The following is a 19,068-nucleotide window of genomic DNA, read 5'->3' as shown; positions in this document are numbered from 1 at the left end:
TTATTGCTTTTTTATATATAAGGGGGCAAACTAGCTTGCGAGACGCCCAAAAAGGCAGTCCTCGCTGCCTATAGATACCTATTTTTAGTGGGTGCGTTGCCGGCCTTTAAGGGAGGAGTTCCAGCTTCCAGCTTTACTTTACTGCCAGATTGAAAATTGTTAGTGATAATACTGGTCCAGTACAAATGTTGTGAGCCTTCCCACTGTTTTTTTTGTATAGGAGGGAGTCATAGTTGATTTTAAATATGGGATTTCTTAGGATTTGTCTATTAAGAGTAACTTTAACGTTACAATATTTAATGTTCGAGATTTGACTTTTTGTTTTGTAATGCACAATTGTAATTGGTATCGTAAATTTGCCCCGCCTATATCAGATTATGCACTCTATTGGCTATGGGTCGTTTATGTATTACGTAAGCACTATGGGGGGGGCTTTGATTTTCATATTTGGTGATTACGTCAACAGTAATTATTTACAAATATTACCCACAAATTGTGTAATACGTTTGTGTGCCGTTATTTTTTACAGTTTACTTTTGCTTTTTCAGTAAATCTGCTAACACTTGAACGGCCCCATGTCAGTGACAATGATTCTTCTTCGGATTTCCTGATTTCTTATTCGATACCGTAGTAATAATAATACCGAGACGGAATATAATAGTCGACTGGAGCTTTTTCTGCGACACTTAATATATTCAAAGTAGAGTTCTAAAATACTATAAATTGTATATATAACGGAAAATAGTACAAAATCCTACTTTTCTAGATGCTCCACATTGTATATTTATATTTTTTTTATAAGTCTTTATCTTGCAATCAGTCAGCTAGACTATGAAATGTGTTGAGAGCCTTTAGGTGCCTTTAGCACCACATTTTCAATAATACGATAATGCAATTGAATATTGAATTGGATGAAGATTGGAATGTAATATTTGGACGTATTTTCTTGATATCGTTTAGTTCGGAATACGCCTATTGAGCGTTATTGTCGACGATTACAAAAATTTATTGTTATTTAGCTGTAAGAGTGGTTTATTATACGTATTATAAGGGTGTCAATAAGTAAATTAATGTAAGCCATATTTATGTAAGGATTGCTTAGTTAATATAATTGTACTTTGTGTACTCAGAATAAATTTAACGTTGGTTTAAATCGTTTTTTATTTATTGCTTTATGCATTAGACCCATTGTACGTAAACGTACGTACATTGTATATTTATAATTATTCATTATAATAAAATTCATTTACAGTACTTTTGATAAAGATACGTGGTTTCACTCACTTGATATTGGAAAATGGACTATTTATATATTTTTAAAACTATAAAAGTTTTGTTTTACTTATTTTTCTTAATTTTTAATTACTCTTCCGATTATTAGATACTGCTTATAATCGTAATCTTATCAAAATACAGATTTTACTTAAAACTTAATATATATTTATTACACTTTTAAATACGTAAATTTAAAAATTCTTGATTTCGAGTAGGTAATGAAAGTTTTTTTTAGTTTGTCCCGTAATTTTTAGCTTGATTATTATATGATAAATTGTTTAAAATAAAAACAATGCAAAACTTTCTTCTATAATATTTTTATATCTATATTAGTAAATAATATTTATTTTTAGAAGTATAGTGTCATAACTTTCCTATACACAACATTTGTCTTAGTTTTGATGTGTGGCAGCAAAATAATTTGATGTTCTGGAGTTCCGATGCGGGATAAGCCAATATACAATTGCCCATGTCTAGAACGTCTGATATTGATACGTTCTATAATACTGTACAATATTAGTTTGTACTATCATCACTAGTTTTCACAGCCCACGCAATGACATATTTTTTATAGATAATTTTTGAAAATGTATGTATGTATTTTGTATGTATGTATGTAGCCTGTATCAGAGAAGATGCAGCTTTCTAATTATAAAGTAACTTACCATTTAAAATATCAAATACACAACTACACGCAATACTGGTCGAGCGAGTTTGCTTATACTGCCGAAGCCGCGTACAAATTATTTGAAGAAGTCTATAAGGTATGAGGCTGTGCAATTATACAATCAATTACCATCTAAAATTCGCAATATTGGTGCGTTTGGCAATTTCAAAAAGGCATTAAAGATGCATGTTAAGAGTGAACATAGTCGACTAAAATTGAGATTTGAGACGACTAATGGCGACGTGCATATCGCTCGTATAATATACATATGTATTAATATTAAGTCTCCATGTAAATAAAATAATTTTTTTTGGATGAGAAATAAAGTTCTTGAAACATAAAATAGATTTTTAAATCGGTTCGAAAAGTTTTTGTGTTAAATCATTACAATCATACATACAAAAACACAAATGTTTACTCTTTATAATATCAGTATACACAAATATTTTATTAAATAGCGCAGTGTTGTATTATGGGGTTAAAATTTGGTTAGCTTCAGTTTGAAGTCTTCACGTTTAGTTGTGTTTTATCCAGTTGATTTCGATTGCTTTCTAAGCGGGGCACCGTTTCCTACATTTGGAAACTGCTCCAGATAGTTCATTATTAACTATGTACTTTAAATACATTCAAACTCAGCTACGAAATATAATAACTTAATCAATAATTAACAGCCGATTGAAGTATGTAAGGAATTTATTAGTATCAATCTAAATATCGATAATATTGTTAATAAGCATTAGGTTATTCATGAACAAGGTGTACCGCAGTATATTATTTTCACTGAAATATAATACCTCGATACATCATTATTTTAATTTTCTGTAGTAAGTACAAACATCAATGCCATTCGTAATATGGCATAAGTTATTTCAAAATAACTTTGAAAACTGCCTAGTAAATTAAAAATGTCAAAAAATAGACGAAAAATTATTTAAACAACATTTGCGGCTTTAAAAACTTTTTACGTTTACATTTGAGCTAAAACTACTGATTTCATTTTCGTTTTTAGATCAACTGTTCCAAGAACCAACAACATCACTCATGCATCGCCATAAAATCATCACTGGCTGCTAACTACCACTACAAATATAATTCACCTTCATAATATATTCTTTAAGAAAATATATTTTCCTTAAAGGCGCCTTACAAATACAAAACGTTAAACAATTGGCGTTGTAAATTCCTCTCCACAGACCCAATAGTCAAGTGAATTGCGTACTTACATCTCATAGTATAAAAGTCCATTCAATCACACAGCATTGTATCTAATCAAGGATCGTTAAGCTTAATCTTTCGTAATCAGTATGCCAGTGACCGCTCGTCGCGATGGACGACTCGCCCTGCAACTCTAAATGTAACCGGCCTCCTACAAATTTAAGTGATATACGAGATTTCGATTCTTTAAGTAAGTGTTTAATTTTTTTTTTTTGGCAAGCGTACGCATTATATTAATTCACCTTATGAATGTTGTTCTATTTCTGTTTATGTGACCTAAATTAGTTTTGCAAACACATTGGATCTTGTCTGTAGACCTATTAAACTTATTTAAAAATATTTTAGAAATAAATCAAGTGACTATAATAAACTTAGTTTAATGTTATTTTTATTTCAGATGACGTAGTTCAGAATCTAATACGCGAAGCAATAAAAATAAGAAAAAGAGCGTACTGTCCGTATTCAAATTTTTCTGTCGGCGCTGCTTTATTAACCGAAGAAGATTCAAAAGTGTATACTGGATGTAATATTGAAAACTCCACGATGTCCCCAACCCTTTGCGCCGAGCGGACTGCAATCCCCAAAGCTGTCTGCGACGGTTACTTGAAAATCAGAATGATTGCCATCGTGGCACATCAAAAGGATTCATTCACAGCACCCTGTGGAGTTTGTAGACAGACCCTTAGTGAATTCCGTGGGAGCGACGGCGACATAGAAATATATTTAAGCAAACCAACAATGGACAAAGTGCTATGTACGAGACTTTCCGAAATTCTCCCGCTCTCATTTGTTAGTTTTAAAAAAGATAGTGTGAAATCATAAATCGATATATTTTTATATATTTATTCAATGACTATTTTTATAAGATACAATTTTATATACAACTTTCATAAGGAGTAAACTTTATTAATTAATTTATTCATAAGGGGAATCCCCTACAATGTTACTCCATTGTTATAACGAAGTAGTTATTAAAATTATACAATACATCATTATGTGTTTTTTCATCGTATTAGCTTATCATGTAAATAAGCTGATAAGTCATGAGAGAAGCGTTATCTTTCAATCAGAGTAACATTTTTAACGCGTTTTAGTAAATACGATTTAGGAACTTAAGAGCTATAATACATAGGATATATGACACAAAAATTGTAATTAGTTAACTTATAATATTCATACAAAATGCTTTTTTTAAAAGGCGAGCTAATATTTTCAACTCTACGTTATCATTAATTAAAATATACAATCACTGTTTATTACAAAATAAATGCTTAGTACTTCAAATATATTATAAGTAAATGCGTAAATGAAAGGTAGCGGTACAAAAACGCAACCCAAATTATCTGCCCTTGACAGGTAAATGCAATTTGCTAAACGCATAAGAATGTCAAGGTACAAATAAATCGTACAGTATATACGAACGGACACAAATGATTATTATAAAGTCAACAAACTATTTCTTAATGCGAGTAGATGACCTTTAGTTTTATAGGAAAGGGGCAAACAGGCAGAAGGCTCATCTGATGTAAAGTTCCGCACATGGAAATCACACTGTCAAAAAGCTTGCTAGGTTAAGGTCAAATCAGAAATACCTTTGCTTACAAGCAAACCACGAAGATTAAAATGCCCCGATGTTTCTTACGTTACTAGGTACATAATAGGTTTAAATAAAATACAGTATTAAATAGCATCGTTGCTTTCTTTTATTAAAAAGATATATGTCAGTACAAAGATTACAGTTTGAAAGATCATAGACACATTTGAGATCAAAGACATCAAACAAAAAATGGCCATTAGTCTGTGACCTTTTTTTATCCTCAAAGTTTTCTGTCAATACATTTCAAAATCACAAATAGACTATTTATTTCAGAACACAATATAGGTTTTAATATAACTACAAAAAACGTAATTTTTTTTATAGGAACGACAATCTAAAGAGAAATAAACATGAACTGCGTCATACTGACACAACTTAAATTTATACAATTCACGAAAATAGGAAACTCAATGCCAGCTAACTATCGCAATTTTACCAAAACGGACACCAACCAATATAGCATTGGCACAAATTCTCATTATTCGTAGCGATTTTTATCAACAAATCAACTTGTTTCGGAACGCTAACGACCGCTTCTATATTAGGAAAATCTCTACCAGTTAACTTATCCCTAATTCTGTTTAGTATTGCCAGAGCACGCTTATTTAAATTAGATTCTGGCGGCATTTCTAATGATTCATAGTGCAGCTGATTTCTACTTCTGCTTGGCAGTGAGTAGGAGATGTCAATGTCGGATGAGAAAGTTGACTCTGTGATGGAGTGTTTGTCATTGTCTATGAGCCGCCAGTTAAGGAGTGGGTCATAGACAAACGCCTCTAGGACGGCCATGACGCTATCCCTGTGTTTGTGGAGCACGTGCATGACTGATTCGCATGCGAAACGATACGTACCTTCTATACCAGTTACCTGAAAGAAAAAATATGATTTATTAAAATTTTAAAAACAAAAGATATACTACTTTTCTGTTCAAGTTTGAGATAGAAATAAATGATTTAAAAAAAAATACATGGAATTCTGTCGATAATAATGGTATTACAAATTATAACTACAGTCAAAACCGTTTACGACCACATCGTATAGAACAACGTACCGGTTATATTAACCAAAATCAAAGGTCCCGGCTGAATTCTACTGTTTTAGGGGCCTAAAGTGACGACCAAATATGAGTAGTTTCTTCTATGTCGTTATAACAGATTTTGAGTAAGCATCGCCATTTAATAGAGAAATCAAATTAAAGAATCAATTGCCATGTCCTGACTATTTTAAAACTTCAAAGTTAGAGTAACTGGCCAATAGAATATTATTTTAGGCAGATAAAAAATCTTTACCAAAGCACTAGCTAATGTGTTCAATTAATAGTAAAATAATTGAACACTGATGACCATACTTTTTTAATGGAACAGATGATATCTAAAAAATATCAATATTATTTTGTCATTAGTGGTTAACTGTTTTGGTTAGGTTAGGCTATAATATTTTATTTTGAGATCGATTTTATTTTTGAATTCGCCTTATGGGCCTTTACAGCCCAGGGGTGTTTTACGAGCGTAGCTCGGCCGAAATTCGCGTTTTTCCTGCGGCTAGCGCAAGTTCGTCCCCTCTGAGATTCGAACCTCGACTTGGGGCTTCGAGGGCTAGTCAATCGCCTGAAAGGCAGGACGGAAGCTTACTGGAGTGAGCGAAGTATGCAGTAAGTTCCTCGCCTCACCTCGCGGTTTTTTGCTCTAATCTGATTTTTAGCTTATTACAGGACTTCCGTGTCCTGTTTTATATGATAGAGGGGGGGGGGGGCAAAGTAGCCTACAGAACAGCGTCAGGCAGTTACCGCAGCGGGCAGCCCATGTTAGTGAGTGCGTTTGGCCTCTGTGGGAGGATTATGGTAGTAATTGGAAACCGAATCCACATCTAGATTAAACATAAGACACTGGTTAATTAAGTACCAAAAAATATATATATATATATATATATATATATTTTTAATATTTTTTTGGCAGCTGCTCTCTTTGACTGTTAAATTGCATTAATTCGTTACATAGCAATAAACATTTCATTATGTTGCTCATATTCTATTGTTATACGCGAGTGGTAGATAGATAAAAGCAAAACTCATCTATTATTTAAAGCACCCCGATGATTCAACGTACAGAGCCAATGTTGGGTATGCTATTTTTTTTACATAAAAACTAAAGAAACCTTATTAGAAACACGCATCAAACCAATAAAAAAACGCCAATTACCTCCATAGCATTAATCAGCATCCTGGTTAATCTAAACGGTATTTTCTCTGGGAATCGTTCCCTTGTCTGGGTGACTTCAAAGCAATCTCCAAAGTCAATATGAAGAACCTTTCCTGTGACTCTATGCAGCATTATATTGGATGGATGTCTGTCTCCCAATCCGAGGATATACCCCACCATACTCATCACAGCGAGGGATCGGGTGTAGTTTGTACGACGCTCGAACCAGGTTTCCGCTGAAGGGCTCTTCAGCCAGAGTAGACGCGCCAAGTCATTACCAGGCGTTTGAGATAGAGTGTATTCGAAAATTTCCACCTGGTGATAGGAAGTGTAGGGTACGGTCAGTATATATTTTTTGTTTTTAATATCTCCATGTTAAATTTTAATTAATAAGTGTAGATTTAAATACAGCTTAGATGGGCAAAATTGTACGCTTAAAAAAGAAACAAACAAATATAACAAAAAATACGCCTAAAAAATTACGGTGCATGTTTTTTTCCACATGAAATGTTGGGTATTTTTCTATATTATGTCTCTGAGAAATTTTAATTAATTGTAAAACAGTAATTTTACTTTTTTTTTTATTTCTTTGAGAAATTTTAATTAAAAGTGTAAATTTTATCAAAATACGCGGAAGAAAATACGCACGTACGAATAGAAAGAAAGAAGAAATAAGAAGAAAGATAAGAAAGAAATTACGCCTAAAAATTATGATGCATGTATAAAAAAATTGAAGTAATCCCTGTAAAGAACTGTTGTGGCCTATTTAAAAGCACATTGTAAATCAATCGTTCGAAATTCTTAAACTTGTTTTTTTAATGATTAATAAAAGAAAGGAAAGAAAGGAAAAACTCACTTTATGCTTCAACATCAGCTTCTGATAATCCGAAGCCATTCTCATCATAATCTGCTGTTCTGTATGCAATGACATTTTATTCGACTTTTTATCCCGATAATCGCTTATAAGATTATACAGGGTGTCGCATTGCGGTACCCAGCCTATGAGTCCTGAATTTGGTGACAGCGGAACCACAGCATATCTCTGTATGGCTAAATCATGTCTGTAGGTATTGGAGTCGGCCTGAAGCAGAGTATTGACGAGGCCAAAGAGTTGCATCACCCTTTCATCTTGGCGTAGATCTTCGTGGCCTTTTAATAGGAACATGTATTGCCTTCCATCGGAACCTTGGATGGTCAGGCGGCGAGGACGCTGTTTCGATTTGATTATCTAAAAAAATATGAGTTTTATTTATTAAATATTATCAAATATCGATTCGTTAGTTAGAATTTCGAATTGTTGGGGTTTTTTAATTTTTTATATACCTTCCGTAATAACAATACAAATGTGCATCAAGAAATGATATAAAGAAATACAAAATAAATTTCTATAGAAGTTAAGTAAATTTATCTATTTCGTTGTTTAAGCAAATAATTACAGATCTTAATATATATAATACTAATGTATGTGAAATGTATGTCAGCTCCTTTGAAACGGCTGGACCGATTTGAATGATTTTTTTGTTTGCTTTTAAATGGCACCCTGGATGGTTTAGAATTACAAAACAGCCCGGCAGATGGCGCTATAGTCAATAACTAGGTTATTTATCTATTCAGCAAATCAACAACTGATATATATGTTCGTCATTAAAATCGTAAACGGCTGGGTAGATTTTCATAATTTTTTTAGTGTTTTCAAAAGGAGTCGAGAATGATTTATATTATTAGATATTTTTTTTTGAAAGACGTGTGAATTGGACAACTTAATATATATTGTTTTATTATTAGACATTTAGTAATGTTAAAATTCTGTCAAATCAATTTCATTCATTTACTTTTAATATAACATTTTGACCATATACCTACATTCTAAACTTACTTAGATCTTAACTGAATATCATTTTTATCTTAAAATTATAGATGTATTTGAATAAAAAAAGTTTATATAGGTCAAAAAAATGTAAGTAGCCAGTCTTAATTTAATTACCTGCAAATGACTCTTTATATGTGATATCCTTATGACTTTTTCGTTAGGGACATATGAACCCGGAACCGCCAATTGCAGGTCCGTGCACGTGTGAAGACGTTTACTGACGTACTGCAGCTCGAGCGATGTATGAGAACGGAATTGAGATCCGATCCGACGCACAACGTGGCAGTAGAGGTCCCACGCTTCGTTCAAATATTTATCTTCGTTTGTTTCCTATACAAAAAAAAATAATAAAAATAAATCATGTGTGATTTAATTATATAATAATCCGTCACAAAAAACCGACATCCTGAAGTGAGCTATTGTCAACGTTTTAGTTTTTTCTATTGTTAGCGTCGTTTTTTCTACAAACTAAAATAAGGTGAAATATAAAATTTTGAAAAGATTTTATCTTGTTAGGCCAAAGAAGTATTACTTTTAACGCGTTTTCTTTTATTTTGTAATGATGATAAGAAAATAAAATCTAAAATGTAATTGCCACTTACATTATAGATTTGGATGAAATTAATATTATTAAATTAAAATTGTTAACAAAACAAAGTAAGTAGATTTTAAAACTAATATGTAAAAATCAGTCCCCTATATGAAACTTTTCCCGTTTACCTGCCCCCCCCCCCCTCACATTTGTATAACGACGCCCTTGGATCAACATGTTACAATGTTTTTTTTTAATTTTATGGCAATAATCATGATGTGCTACTAATTCGTTTAAACCATTACTAACAGAACTATCTTACTTTGTAAAGTTCACACCATCGCTGTGCTTCTTGCAAATCCCTTCCATACATTTGTAGAAATGAAACCTCTTTCAATGTTTCCGGTGGTCGATCCAACATGGCGTGCATTTTTTCCAAAGTCCTAAACATGCTGCGATAGTCTTTCTCACTAAAGTACAACCTAGAAGACACATTTATAAGGTAAATTTAATTAGTTTTAAAATAGAGTTCAATATTTAATATTACTTATAATAATTTTATGGAATATTATACAAGAGTATTATATTTATTATAACCAATTTAGGCTTAGTTAAATAAATTGAATCATAATTAGTTAAATGCATTAAATACTTTTTGTTTGTTTGTTCCCTTTAGTAAATCTTTTTATTGTAAAATGTATCATGTATTCCATCTTTGGCTGTATTTTCAGTGTTTTTGTTTGTATTTTTAATTATATATAATGTATGTTAGCTATATGATTACTAAATAAATAAATAATATGATTAAATATGTCGGCGATAAATATAATACGCTAGTCGTCTGATGGCGACTAGCGTATTATACTATATATTAAGATTTTCGTGTCTAAAATCAATTTTTGGCCCGCCCCCGTACCGCCCTGTATAAGCAGAGTGCGAATCCATACACCACCCGAAGGGGGCATATGCCCCTCGCGGGCCTAAACATGAACATAAGAAGACTAAACCTCGCGAAGGAGGATGTTACATGAACCACGACGATGTAAAATCGATTTTAGAAGTTTTACTTCTGTTGCGTTCGGGAAAAATTATGTAAGTAAAGTTTTACGATGCGCGCGCTCACCATCACAAAAAACCGACACCCTAAACTTAGCTATAGTCAATATTTTTATATTTTTGTGATATTTAAATAAACTTTATTCAACTTTATAATGTGTTATAATAAAACTTTCACTGTATTTAATACACTTTTTCTATTGTTAGTGTCGTTTTTTCTACAAACGGATAACGCGATTAATAAAATGTTTGAAAAGCTTTTTTATTTTGTTACGCCAAAAAAGCATAACTTCTAACGCGAAAGTACATACACATTTTATTTAACTTTGTTATGAATACAGTTCCTCAAAGATTTTAGGAAATTTCTTCGCTAAAGGTATGAAATTAACAAAAAACCAACCTTGACGCATCTTCCAAAGCCGTATAGACCTGATCATGCCACAACATAGCAATTTTAATCAGTTCCTCCGATATAACAGCCACCTCATCCACTAAAATCTGGGAATGCGTGCACATTGTTTTAAGGATATAGTTCGCTGCATTTTTACGTGTCACGAACGAAGACTTTGTCGCCACCGTAAGGGGATAGACTAGTGCCTGAGGATGCAACTTTCCAATATCTATCAAAAGAATGTGCACCAATTTCGCGACCAAACTACGAGGCGAATCGATACGAGCAATCAACTGCGGTATCACTTGCAGCCATATCTTTACGTCTATTTGTCTGATTCCTTCAAAAAGCGCGTCATATATAGCTGGATTGTGCCCATGATCGAACCATAAAGTCAACAACCTTAACGTATCTTGTAGGGAATTGCCATTGGCTAAACTGATCGACTTGAAGAATCCTTCAATAGCCGGTATCGTATAGGTGTTGATAAAATCTGGTCTTGATACTTTCTTGTCTACGGAACCACCCGCAACGCTACTTTCAGACAAGTTGTCCTGTTGCTTGTAAAACAACACGGTTTCAAAGTTCATACAAGCCCACGCGTGGCAGGCTTTATACCATTCCGGGGCGAGGATCGTTGCAGCGGCGTAATTCCGTAATATTTCCGGGATGGAGAGTTCGTTGATCTCTTGCAGCGACTCGCACCAGGAGCCAAGTTTGAGGTGACATCTCGCAAGCAACTTGCATTGTTCTTCTGTCTCTCCCTCTGTATTATCCACAAATCTTTGCAATACTTCGTAGGCGTATCGTTTGTTTCCAGCATCCCATAGGTTCTTAGTGTATGCCAGCATGACTCTGGGGTCGTGAGCCCTTAATAATGTTTCCGGGGTAATCACGGGATCAGCCCCTAGAATGGATAACACTATCTTGTGTGCCTGATTGACAGACCCAGATTTTCTACATAGGGATGAGAATTTCAGCCAAGATTGTAAATCATCACGAGATGTAATAACGAGGCTTCGGATTTGAAGCATTTTCCTCCAATCTTCGACAAGGCGTTGCCCGCCTTGCAGTCTTCCCCACCACATTTTATGTATTGTACTCCTTCGTTCTTCGATCAGTTTATAAGTAACAACTTCTTCAAGTTCAGTAAGAAGCTGCGCATTGACAAGCGGCGCATAAGCCCTTTGATAGCTTTCGCCAATCACAGCCGACATTTCGCCATCTAACAATGTTCTGGCTGAATCAATAAAGTGCCTGGACTCCGACCAATACCCATCATGAATAGCAAGAACCGCTCTATATAGCGCTCCATCTTGAGTATCTACTGGTAACATCTCCACATATCGTTTCATAGAATCCCATTCTTCTAGACCCCATGAAGCAGCGGCCGCTATTTTGGCGGTTTTCTTCTGCATATCTTCTTCCAAATTGTCCCACTGTTCGACTGTCACACTGTAGAGTTTCCTCCACTCACCCATAGCCTCCAAACATCGCATCATCCCCAGTTTGGACTCGTTATCTTCTGGTTCGATTTCTAGCTTCTTATTATAGAGGTCTAATGCTTCTTCCCAATTGTGTAGTTTCTCGTACCATCGCACATGAACATTGAGTGCGCAGTCGCCATTCTTTTTCTGTCTTATAACGTTCTCAAGTAATCCATTTGCTGATTCTTTTTGCTGCAATTTATTGTTGATATGTATGAGTGCTTCGACAACTTGCGTAGTTGGGTTTCGTCGATATTCTTCTTCCTGTACATAAAAGAAAAAGAATATTTTTATTTTATTTATACATTTAGGTACAAAAACAGAAAACAGATTGATTACATACATACAGTTAATACACACTAAACAACATTATATCTGTACACAGCATTTTACACTAAATATCAATCAAACAACATACACATTAAACTGAATGACAAAAAAAGAAATATATATATTAATTAACTCAAATTAGTAATTAAGGTAGGCAAGTATTCACCATGAACATATTAGAAATAAATCTCAAGAGTACGTAAGAGAAAGAGTAAGAGATCGATGTTAGTTTCAGTCAATCATAACAATAAACAAACGCTAAAAAACACAATAAATTCTGAATTTACTGGTGAAAAATCCCACCAGGAAACTACAGATCATCACCATACCTTGTAATACAGAGCCTTCGCGAACGCTCGACAAGTTATCGCTGTATCGCCTAATAGCTTTATCGATATAGGCAAGGCGCCTTTGTCGCAATGTTCTAGAAATTCTGCAAGGTTCAGAACAAGCAGGGCTATTTCTGGTGCATCCTGGACTGTTAGGGCTCTCTCGAGGGCATACACGAGCTCAGAGCGTGGTTGCTCCCCTAATTCCGTCCAACAGGACATAAATGCAGCATTAAACAGGTCGCTGGCGAGTTGGGAATAATTCTGAGCTAAACTGGCGCATGCTCTAGAAATAAAAGTGAATTTGGTATTTTTTGCTTTGACACATACTATTATTGTTTTTTTTTCATAAATTGTGTTTTTTGGATATTATATTTAAGTATGAATTACATACTAATAAAACGATGAGATATGAATAATATTTTTCGATCTTACCGACAGAATAATAAAAAAATATGAACTGGTTATTTAAAGAAAAAAATCATCATCATTCCTAATGTTGTTATTGTACAAAATGAAATTTAAAAAAAAATTTAAATTTAAAGTTAAATTAGCAATTGTTACAAACTACATTTCGATTAATTACACTGATACAACGACGTAAAGAATTTTATTGACTCTCATAAATGAAAAGAAGTGTTCGCATATAATTACTGCCAATCATATATGTTTAGGAGCTACTATATTTAATTATATAACACCCCTCTTGCATAGAAGGCATACATAGGTCGCTGGTTCGTATCCGGCTCGAAGGACCATATGGTGAGGTCGCAAGGTTTAGTTTTGCTAGTGCCGGCGGATAAATGAGAGAAACACGTCTTTAACTTTTGAATGTATAAAGACAACTAAAAACTGAATCACCAGAAGCTTAAATAATTAATATTGTGTATGATTAAAATCCAAATATATTTTACTACTATACCTTATAGCAGGACTATTAGATTCCGTAAGTAGTCCAATACTGAATTGTCTTAGCCATTCCATCCAATCATCTTTTGATATTACATTGCTTATTGACCAGCATTTGCGCAAATTCTGAACGTTCAACACCAACTTCTGTATATTCTGTGTGTCACCACTTGTCACAACCTAAGAAAACGAGTTTTTTAATAATAACGTAACTATTATTTAAATTTATAATTTCAAAATCATTTCATCACTAGGCAACACTGCTCCTAATTGTAAATCTAATACATATATAAAATTGTCGTGTCACGGTGTACGGGATCGAACTCCTCCGAAACCGCTTGACCGATTTTCGTGATTCTTAGCGTGCATATCGGCCATGGTGGAGAATCGATCAACATCTATTTTTCATCCCCCTAAATGTTAAGGGTAAATTTATTTTTTATTTTTTAGACAACAGTTTTCATTTTTTCACGATACGGCATTCAAAAATACATGCATTTTTTTATTTTTTCATGACTTAGATTAAAAAAATACAAATGACCCTGAAATTTCATCCCTCTACGATCAACCCCTTTTTTTTATTTGTTAATTATAAACTTGAACTTTTTGGCAATTTTTTTTAATTGTTTATTATATTGTTATAAAAACAATGTTTGCCGGGTCAGCTAGTATTATCGTAAAATGAAAGCTGTTTATTATCAATAAACCGATAAATAATTGAACTAAACATTAAAATATCTATTTTTAACTGGAATAAATAATACTCACATCACTTTTTTGATTGCGCAACCGAAATCGAGTTTCAGCCAAATAGTCATCATCCGATGCAAGCGTTGATACCACTTGTAGACGCGAAACCAATACGGTGTAATTTGAACATTGAATTTTATGCTTCGCCAAAACCCTTTCCATGGAACCGATATAATCGATATATTCCCTTCCCAATTGTATAATCAAAGCGCAAAGTGTATTCATAGCTGTTTGGCGCAGAGAAGGATTGTTATCCAGTACATTTGCCAGACCCTGAATCAGCACGGCGGAAAAAGGCTTCAAGTACAGATACATCGACAAGTGTTCAATCGTCTCCATAGCCAGTTTAGATATGTGCATAGGTATATTTCTACCATCGAACAACGCTGTTATAGCTGGCACTATAGCTAGAAGTACGTCGTCCAAATTATTCTCGAACTTTTGTATAGCCAAAAGCAACTTTTCTGTTAAAATTCTATCCTTGCTTTTATCATATTTCAACACTCGCAATATGTGCGGTAAGATCTTTCTAAGATACACTTTGAATTCTGTTCCGATTGCGACTGTTATATGTTCGATTAACAGAATTAAAGTCGGTTGTATCTGGCTATCCGGAGTCCAGTATTCACGGATCAAATCAAAGATATCCTCTAAATACGGTCTTATATGTATCTTCACGGCCGATATTAATTGCGCCAATTGCGTGAAAAGGAACTCCCTAAAATTGTTATTATCTGTGGTACGGATTACGTAAAGTAAACCGGGAGTAACACGAGAAATGTATGGGACGCATTTGATACCCAGGGTCTGAAAGATGTAAGTAATAGAATGGACCACATTAGTGTGATGTTGGGCTAATAAAGGGTCTCGCAAAATTCGCATCAAAGATGCGACAGCGATCGCTGGATAAAATTCGTCCAAAACTATTGGCGACATGTTCACGAACATTTCGCTAACATTAGCGTCGTAATTCTCAATAGCAGACGACGTTTCTGGTATGGGAATTAATGTCGATATTGTTTGAAAATCTATTAGACCCTGGTTAACTCTGTGTTGGTACGGGTCTAGAGCTCCCAAGAGACCGAGCACGCGTATCGTTTCGCGGCGATCTCTGCTATTCTGCTCGGTCTTCAAGAAATTTAACAGCATATCCATTAGAGTTGGATGTTCACTGTATGGTGTTATAACATGACCCACTGCACTTATCACTTGCCCAAAAGACCATAGAGCTACACTTCGTTTTTCTGGCTGATTTGGGTCCGAAAGTATACTCAGCTGTATAGCCATAAGTTCAGGCAGCCATTGCTTTAATGCTGTTCCTCCGCCGTTGATCTCCGCTAAATCTCCAATAGCTTTCAAAATGGTGGAAATCATAACAGAACTGCTACCGTTTTCTTTCAAGTTTGGTATGAGAACTTTTAGTATTGTTTCCACAAACTGTCTAGTAATCCTTGGTGCATGAGTAATAATATTATTTATCATCCTCAGAGACTGCTCTTTATTTCGAGCCGATTCTGAATATTGGAGTTCCAATAGTATTTGCACATACAACTGCCGCAAAATAGGTGTGGTATAACTGGGGTTTAAGTTGCTAAGCCGACTGACGTCGCATAGGGCGAGTTCACCCACATCGCTGTTTGAATCGTTGACGCAAACAAACAGGCAGTTCAGATGCTCCTCTGAAGCTAAGTATTTATCGAAAACAGGATTTGTGAACACTTCAAGGACTTTGTAGCGCACCTCATGATCAAAATCAGCTCTACCAACGGCTAGTAGTTTACCGAGAGATTCGTCCACTAATGTTGATAGAGTACGAGAGTTTGTTTGTGAACAACGTTCCACGGCTTTCACGAGAAGTTTCGCAGTTGTCTTTACTGATTCCAACCTCACATCATGTTGTTCACTTTGCAGATAATGATCGGTACAACGCCGTATGAATGACATCAACGTATTATTCCATTCAAACTCGAATGCACCCAGAGTACGTAAAGCCAAAACTAATTTGGCAGCATCATGCGGTTCCATCACTAAGGCCGAAGACAGAGCATATGAAAGTTGTTCACTCTTACTGTCACCTGTAGTGTATGGTTTCTTTCTCAATATCAGCGAGAGGATATTAAGAAGTCTGCTAGTTATATCTTTTTTGAGGGATGGTACATTTTCACTTAGTTCTTTAAAGCATGTTGTCAATTGAGGGCTTAACCCAGTCGCACACATTGGATCCAACAGATCTTTTATTTCGTTGGAAATATTTTCTTTCATAGCAAATCCTAATAAGGTTACACATTTGAATAATGATGTATCTATTCCATTTCTTTTCTTTGTGACATCCTTTAGCGGTAATGTAGATTTGATAATTTCTATAATTCTATGTAAATAGTGTTGTATATCATCTTCGACAGCGACACATATTAATCCCAGAGTTATAAATGCCATAGCTCTCTCTTTTTCCCTCCCACAAAGAAAGGTAATTAAGTGATTTATTGTCGACTTTAAGTGCTTTCTAGCAAATGCTTCACGATTGAAGGCAGCCAACCTCGGTATTATTAAGAGCAGCATTTGGTGAACACTGTGTGATCTTGATATTTGTTGTGCCATAATATCTGCAAAATTATATATATTCATGAAGTATCTATAGTTAATAATAGTAGAATACAATTTCTATTTATGGGTTCATCACTATAAATCCTAGAAATATCAAATTTACTTTCATTATTGTTTAGGTTTTTTTAACATCTACAAGAACTTATAATTAACTTAGGTGATGCAAAAGGTAGTCAACCTTTTAAGTAAATTAATTTTTTTAATGTATTAAGATTGGGTATATAAATTTTTAAACATGATGAGAATCTGTTTCTAATGTGTGCAATAAATTATGTCTTGAAAACTACAGTATTTTATTAACTTGACATTAATGAATGCACAACAGATGTTAAGCCATAACCTACCACTGGATATTTTGTCATAATTTTCAGTAATCAACTCCCTGCAAAAGCTGGATTCAAGTATGATTGGTGTTTGAGTTTTATCCTCTGAATGGTTCAAGTAATTCAATGAAGTTTGCAATTTGTTATGGAATGCCATTTCATCAATAACATCCTGCTCTGCATCCAGTTTTTGCATCAAATCTGTGTATTTTCTTTCCCAGTTTGCATTTGAACAGCGCAATAGCTCATTTAATATCAGCAATGCTCCATGAACATTATCGTCCCTACTGAGAAGTCTGTCTCTAATAGTATGGTCACTGAATGATGATGTGGCTTCTTCATAGCACTGAATATACCAATGAGCCCGCTTATGCTGAGTAGGAACTTCTCTTTGGGAGGTAACCACAAAGGCAGCCCTCAAAGCTTTTGCTGCCACTTCTCTTATTTGTTCCTTTGGATCTCTTATTGCTATTCTTATATGATTGAAAAATCCATTTATATGTTGATAGAAATAAGAAGGCATGGATATAGCCAATTCCCTTAAAATAAAGCAAGCGGATAACCTCTTTGCTTCTGTTCTTTCTTCTGCAAGCCACTCAAAGGCTCTTTTTATTTCATGTTCAACATACTCTCCTCTTTTTATTCCGAGAGACAAGGTTACACGGCCCATGGTCTTTGCAGCCAACTCTAAGATATGTAAATCATTTGTAGGAAATATATTCCGTAAGTAATGAGCATAGCGAGATATTCTTGTTTTATTAATTTCTGTATCTCCAGTTATAAGACAAACTGAAAAAAATATTTTTCATATTTAAAAATTATAAAAAATTTTGCAAATTATATATATATATATATAGTGCTTACCAATTGTCAAAATACCAGCCCTTTTCTCAATATTATCATAGCTAGAAGTCAAAATATGAATGTGTTGATTAAAGTCGTCTAGGACAAGAGCAATAGTCTCCTGTGACATTTCTCTTAACTCCGTTCTAACAAACTGTAGTAGCTCTCGTACAGACCTCTGCCTCGTCTCAAAATGACGAGATTTAAGGCCAGACACAAAGTCTAGGACTTGAGAAGTCATTTTCATAATACTTTAAAGAAACAAATGAGTTAACTAGACTCGGCTAATACATTTACCCTAAGAGGACATTTTCACATTTTCATACTTTATGGATTCTGGGTGATTCGTTACATTTTTTACTTAATTATTTTTAAACTTAGGAAATGTTTGCAACCATGCAAAAGTACTTTTACTTTAAACTAGTTTAAGCATCGAAAAGTTCGAAATAAACACAATATGATTAAAATTATTGTAAACAAAATATTGTTAATTGAAGACCAATGGGGCAAAAGCATTGACAAATGTGAAAAATGACATTACCTGACTTTGATAATTGACAGTATTACATATAAACTTGTAATTTTTTTAAACAGTTTAGAAATATTAGATATTAAATTATATGATTAACTTGCTTTTGTCTTAATAATATTATTTTACAAAGAAATCTATGAAAAATTTATTTTTAACATCA

At 34.0% G+C, this 19,068-nt stretch overlaps 2 protein-coding genes across 3 annotated transcripts; one reads left to right on the top strand and one right to left on the bottom strand.

Moving 5' to 3' along the window:
* The first annotated feature begins 3,195 nt into the window (after nucleotides 1-3,195).
* LOC111003628 (cytidine deaminase) lies at nucleotides 3,196-4,149 on the top strand. The gene is made up of 2 exons (XM_022274257.2): nucleotides 3,196-3,347; nucleotides 3,555-4,149. The coding sequence occupies exons 1-2, from the start codon at nucleotides 3,269-3,271 to the stop codon at nucleotides 3,977-3,979; spliced, it is 504 nt and encodes a 167-aa protein (XP_022129949.2). The 5' UTR covers nucleotides 3,196-3,268; the 3' UTR covers nucleotides 3,980-4,149.
* Nucleotides 4,150-4,837: 688 nt separating this feature from the next.
* On the bottom strand, nucleotides 4,838-18,865 carry LOC111003612 (serine/threonine-protein kinase mTOR). Of its 2 annotated transcripts, XM_022274224.2 has the most exons (12): nucleotides 18,703-18,864; nucleotides 18,398-18,627; nucleotides 17,555-18,322; nucleotides 14,625-17,209; nucleotides 13,870-14,036; nucleotides 12,948-13,233; nucleotides 10,811-12,552; nucleotides 9,677-9,836; nucleotides 8,937-9,152; nucleotides 7,809-8,180; nucleotides 6,953-7,267; nucleotides 4,838-5,621 (listed from the first exon to the last, which is right to left on the bottom strand). In XM_022274224.2, exons 2-12 carry the CDS (start codon nucleotides 18,621-18,623, stop codon nucleotides 5,187-5,189), a joined length of 7,272 nt encoding a protein of 2,423 aa, XP_022129916.2. In that variant the 5' UTR covers nucleotides 18,624-18,627; nucleotides 18,703-18,864; the 3' UTR covers nucleotides 4,838-5,186. The 2 variants fall into 2 exon arrangements, with proteins under 2 accessions (XP_022129916.2, XP_045488758.1); XM_045632802.1 differs by having other exon boundaries at nucleotides 18,398-18,865.
* Between the last annotated feature and the right edge of the window lie 203 nt (nucleotides 18,866-19,068).

This window comes from Pieris rapae, chromosome 21 (assembly GCF_905147795.1).
Source record: "Pieris rapae chromosome 21, ilPieRapa1.1, whole genome shotgun sequence".
In the NCBI taxonomy this organism is placed as follows: Eukaryota; Metazoa; Arthropoda; class Insecta; order Lepidoptera; family Pieridae; genus Pieris; species Pieris rapae.
The sequence above is the reverse complement of the archived record's forward strand: the minus strand, read 5'-3'. Positions and strand labels throughout refer to the sequence as shown.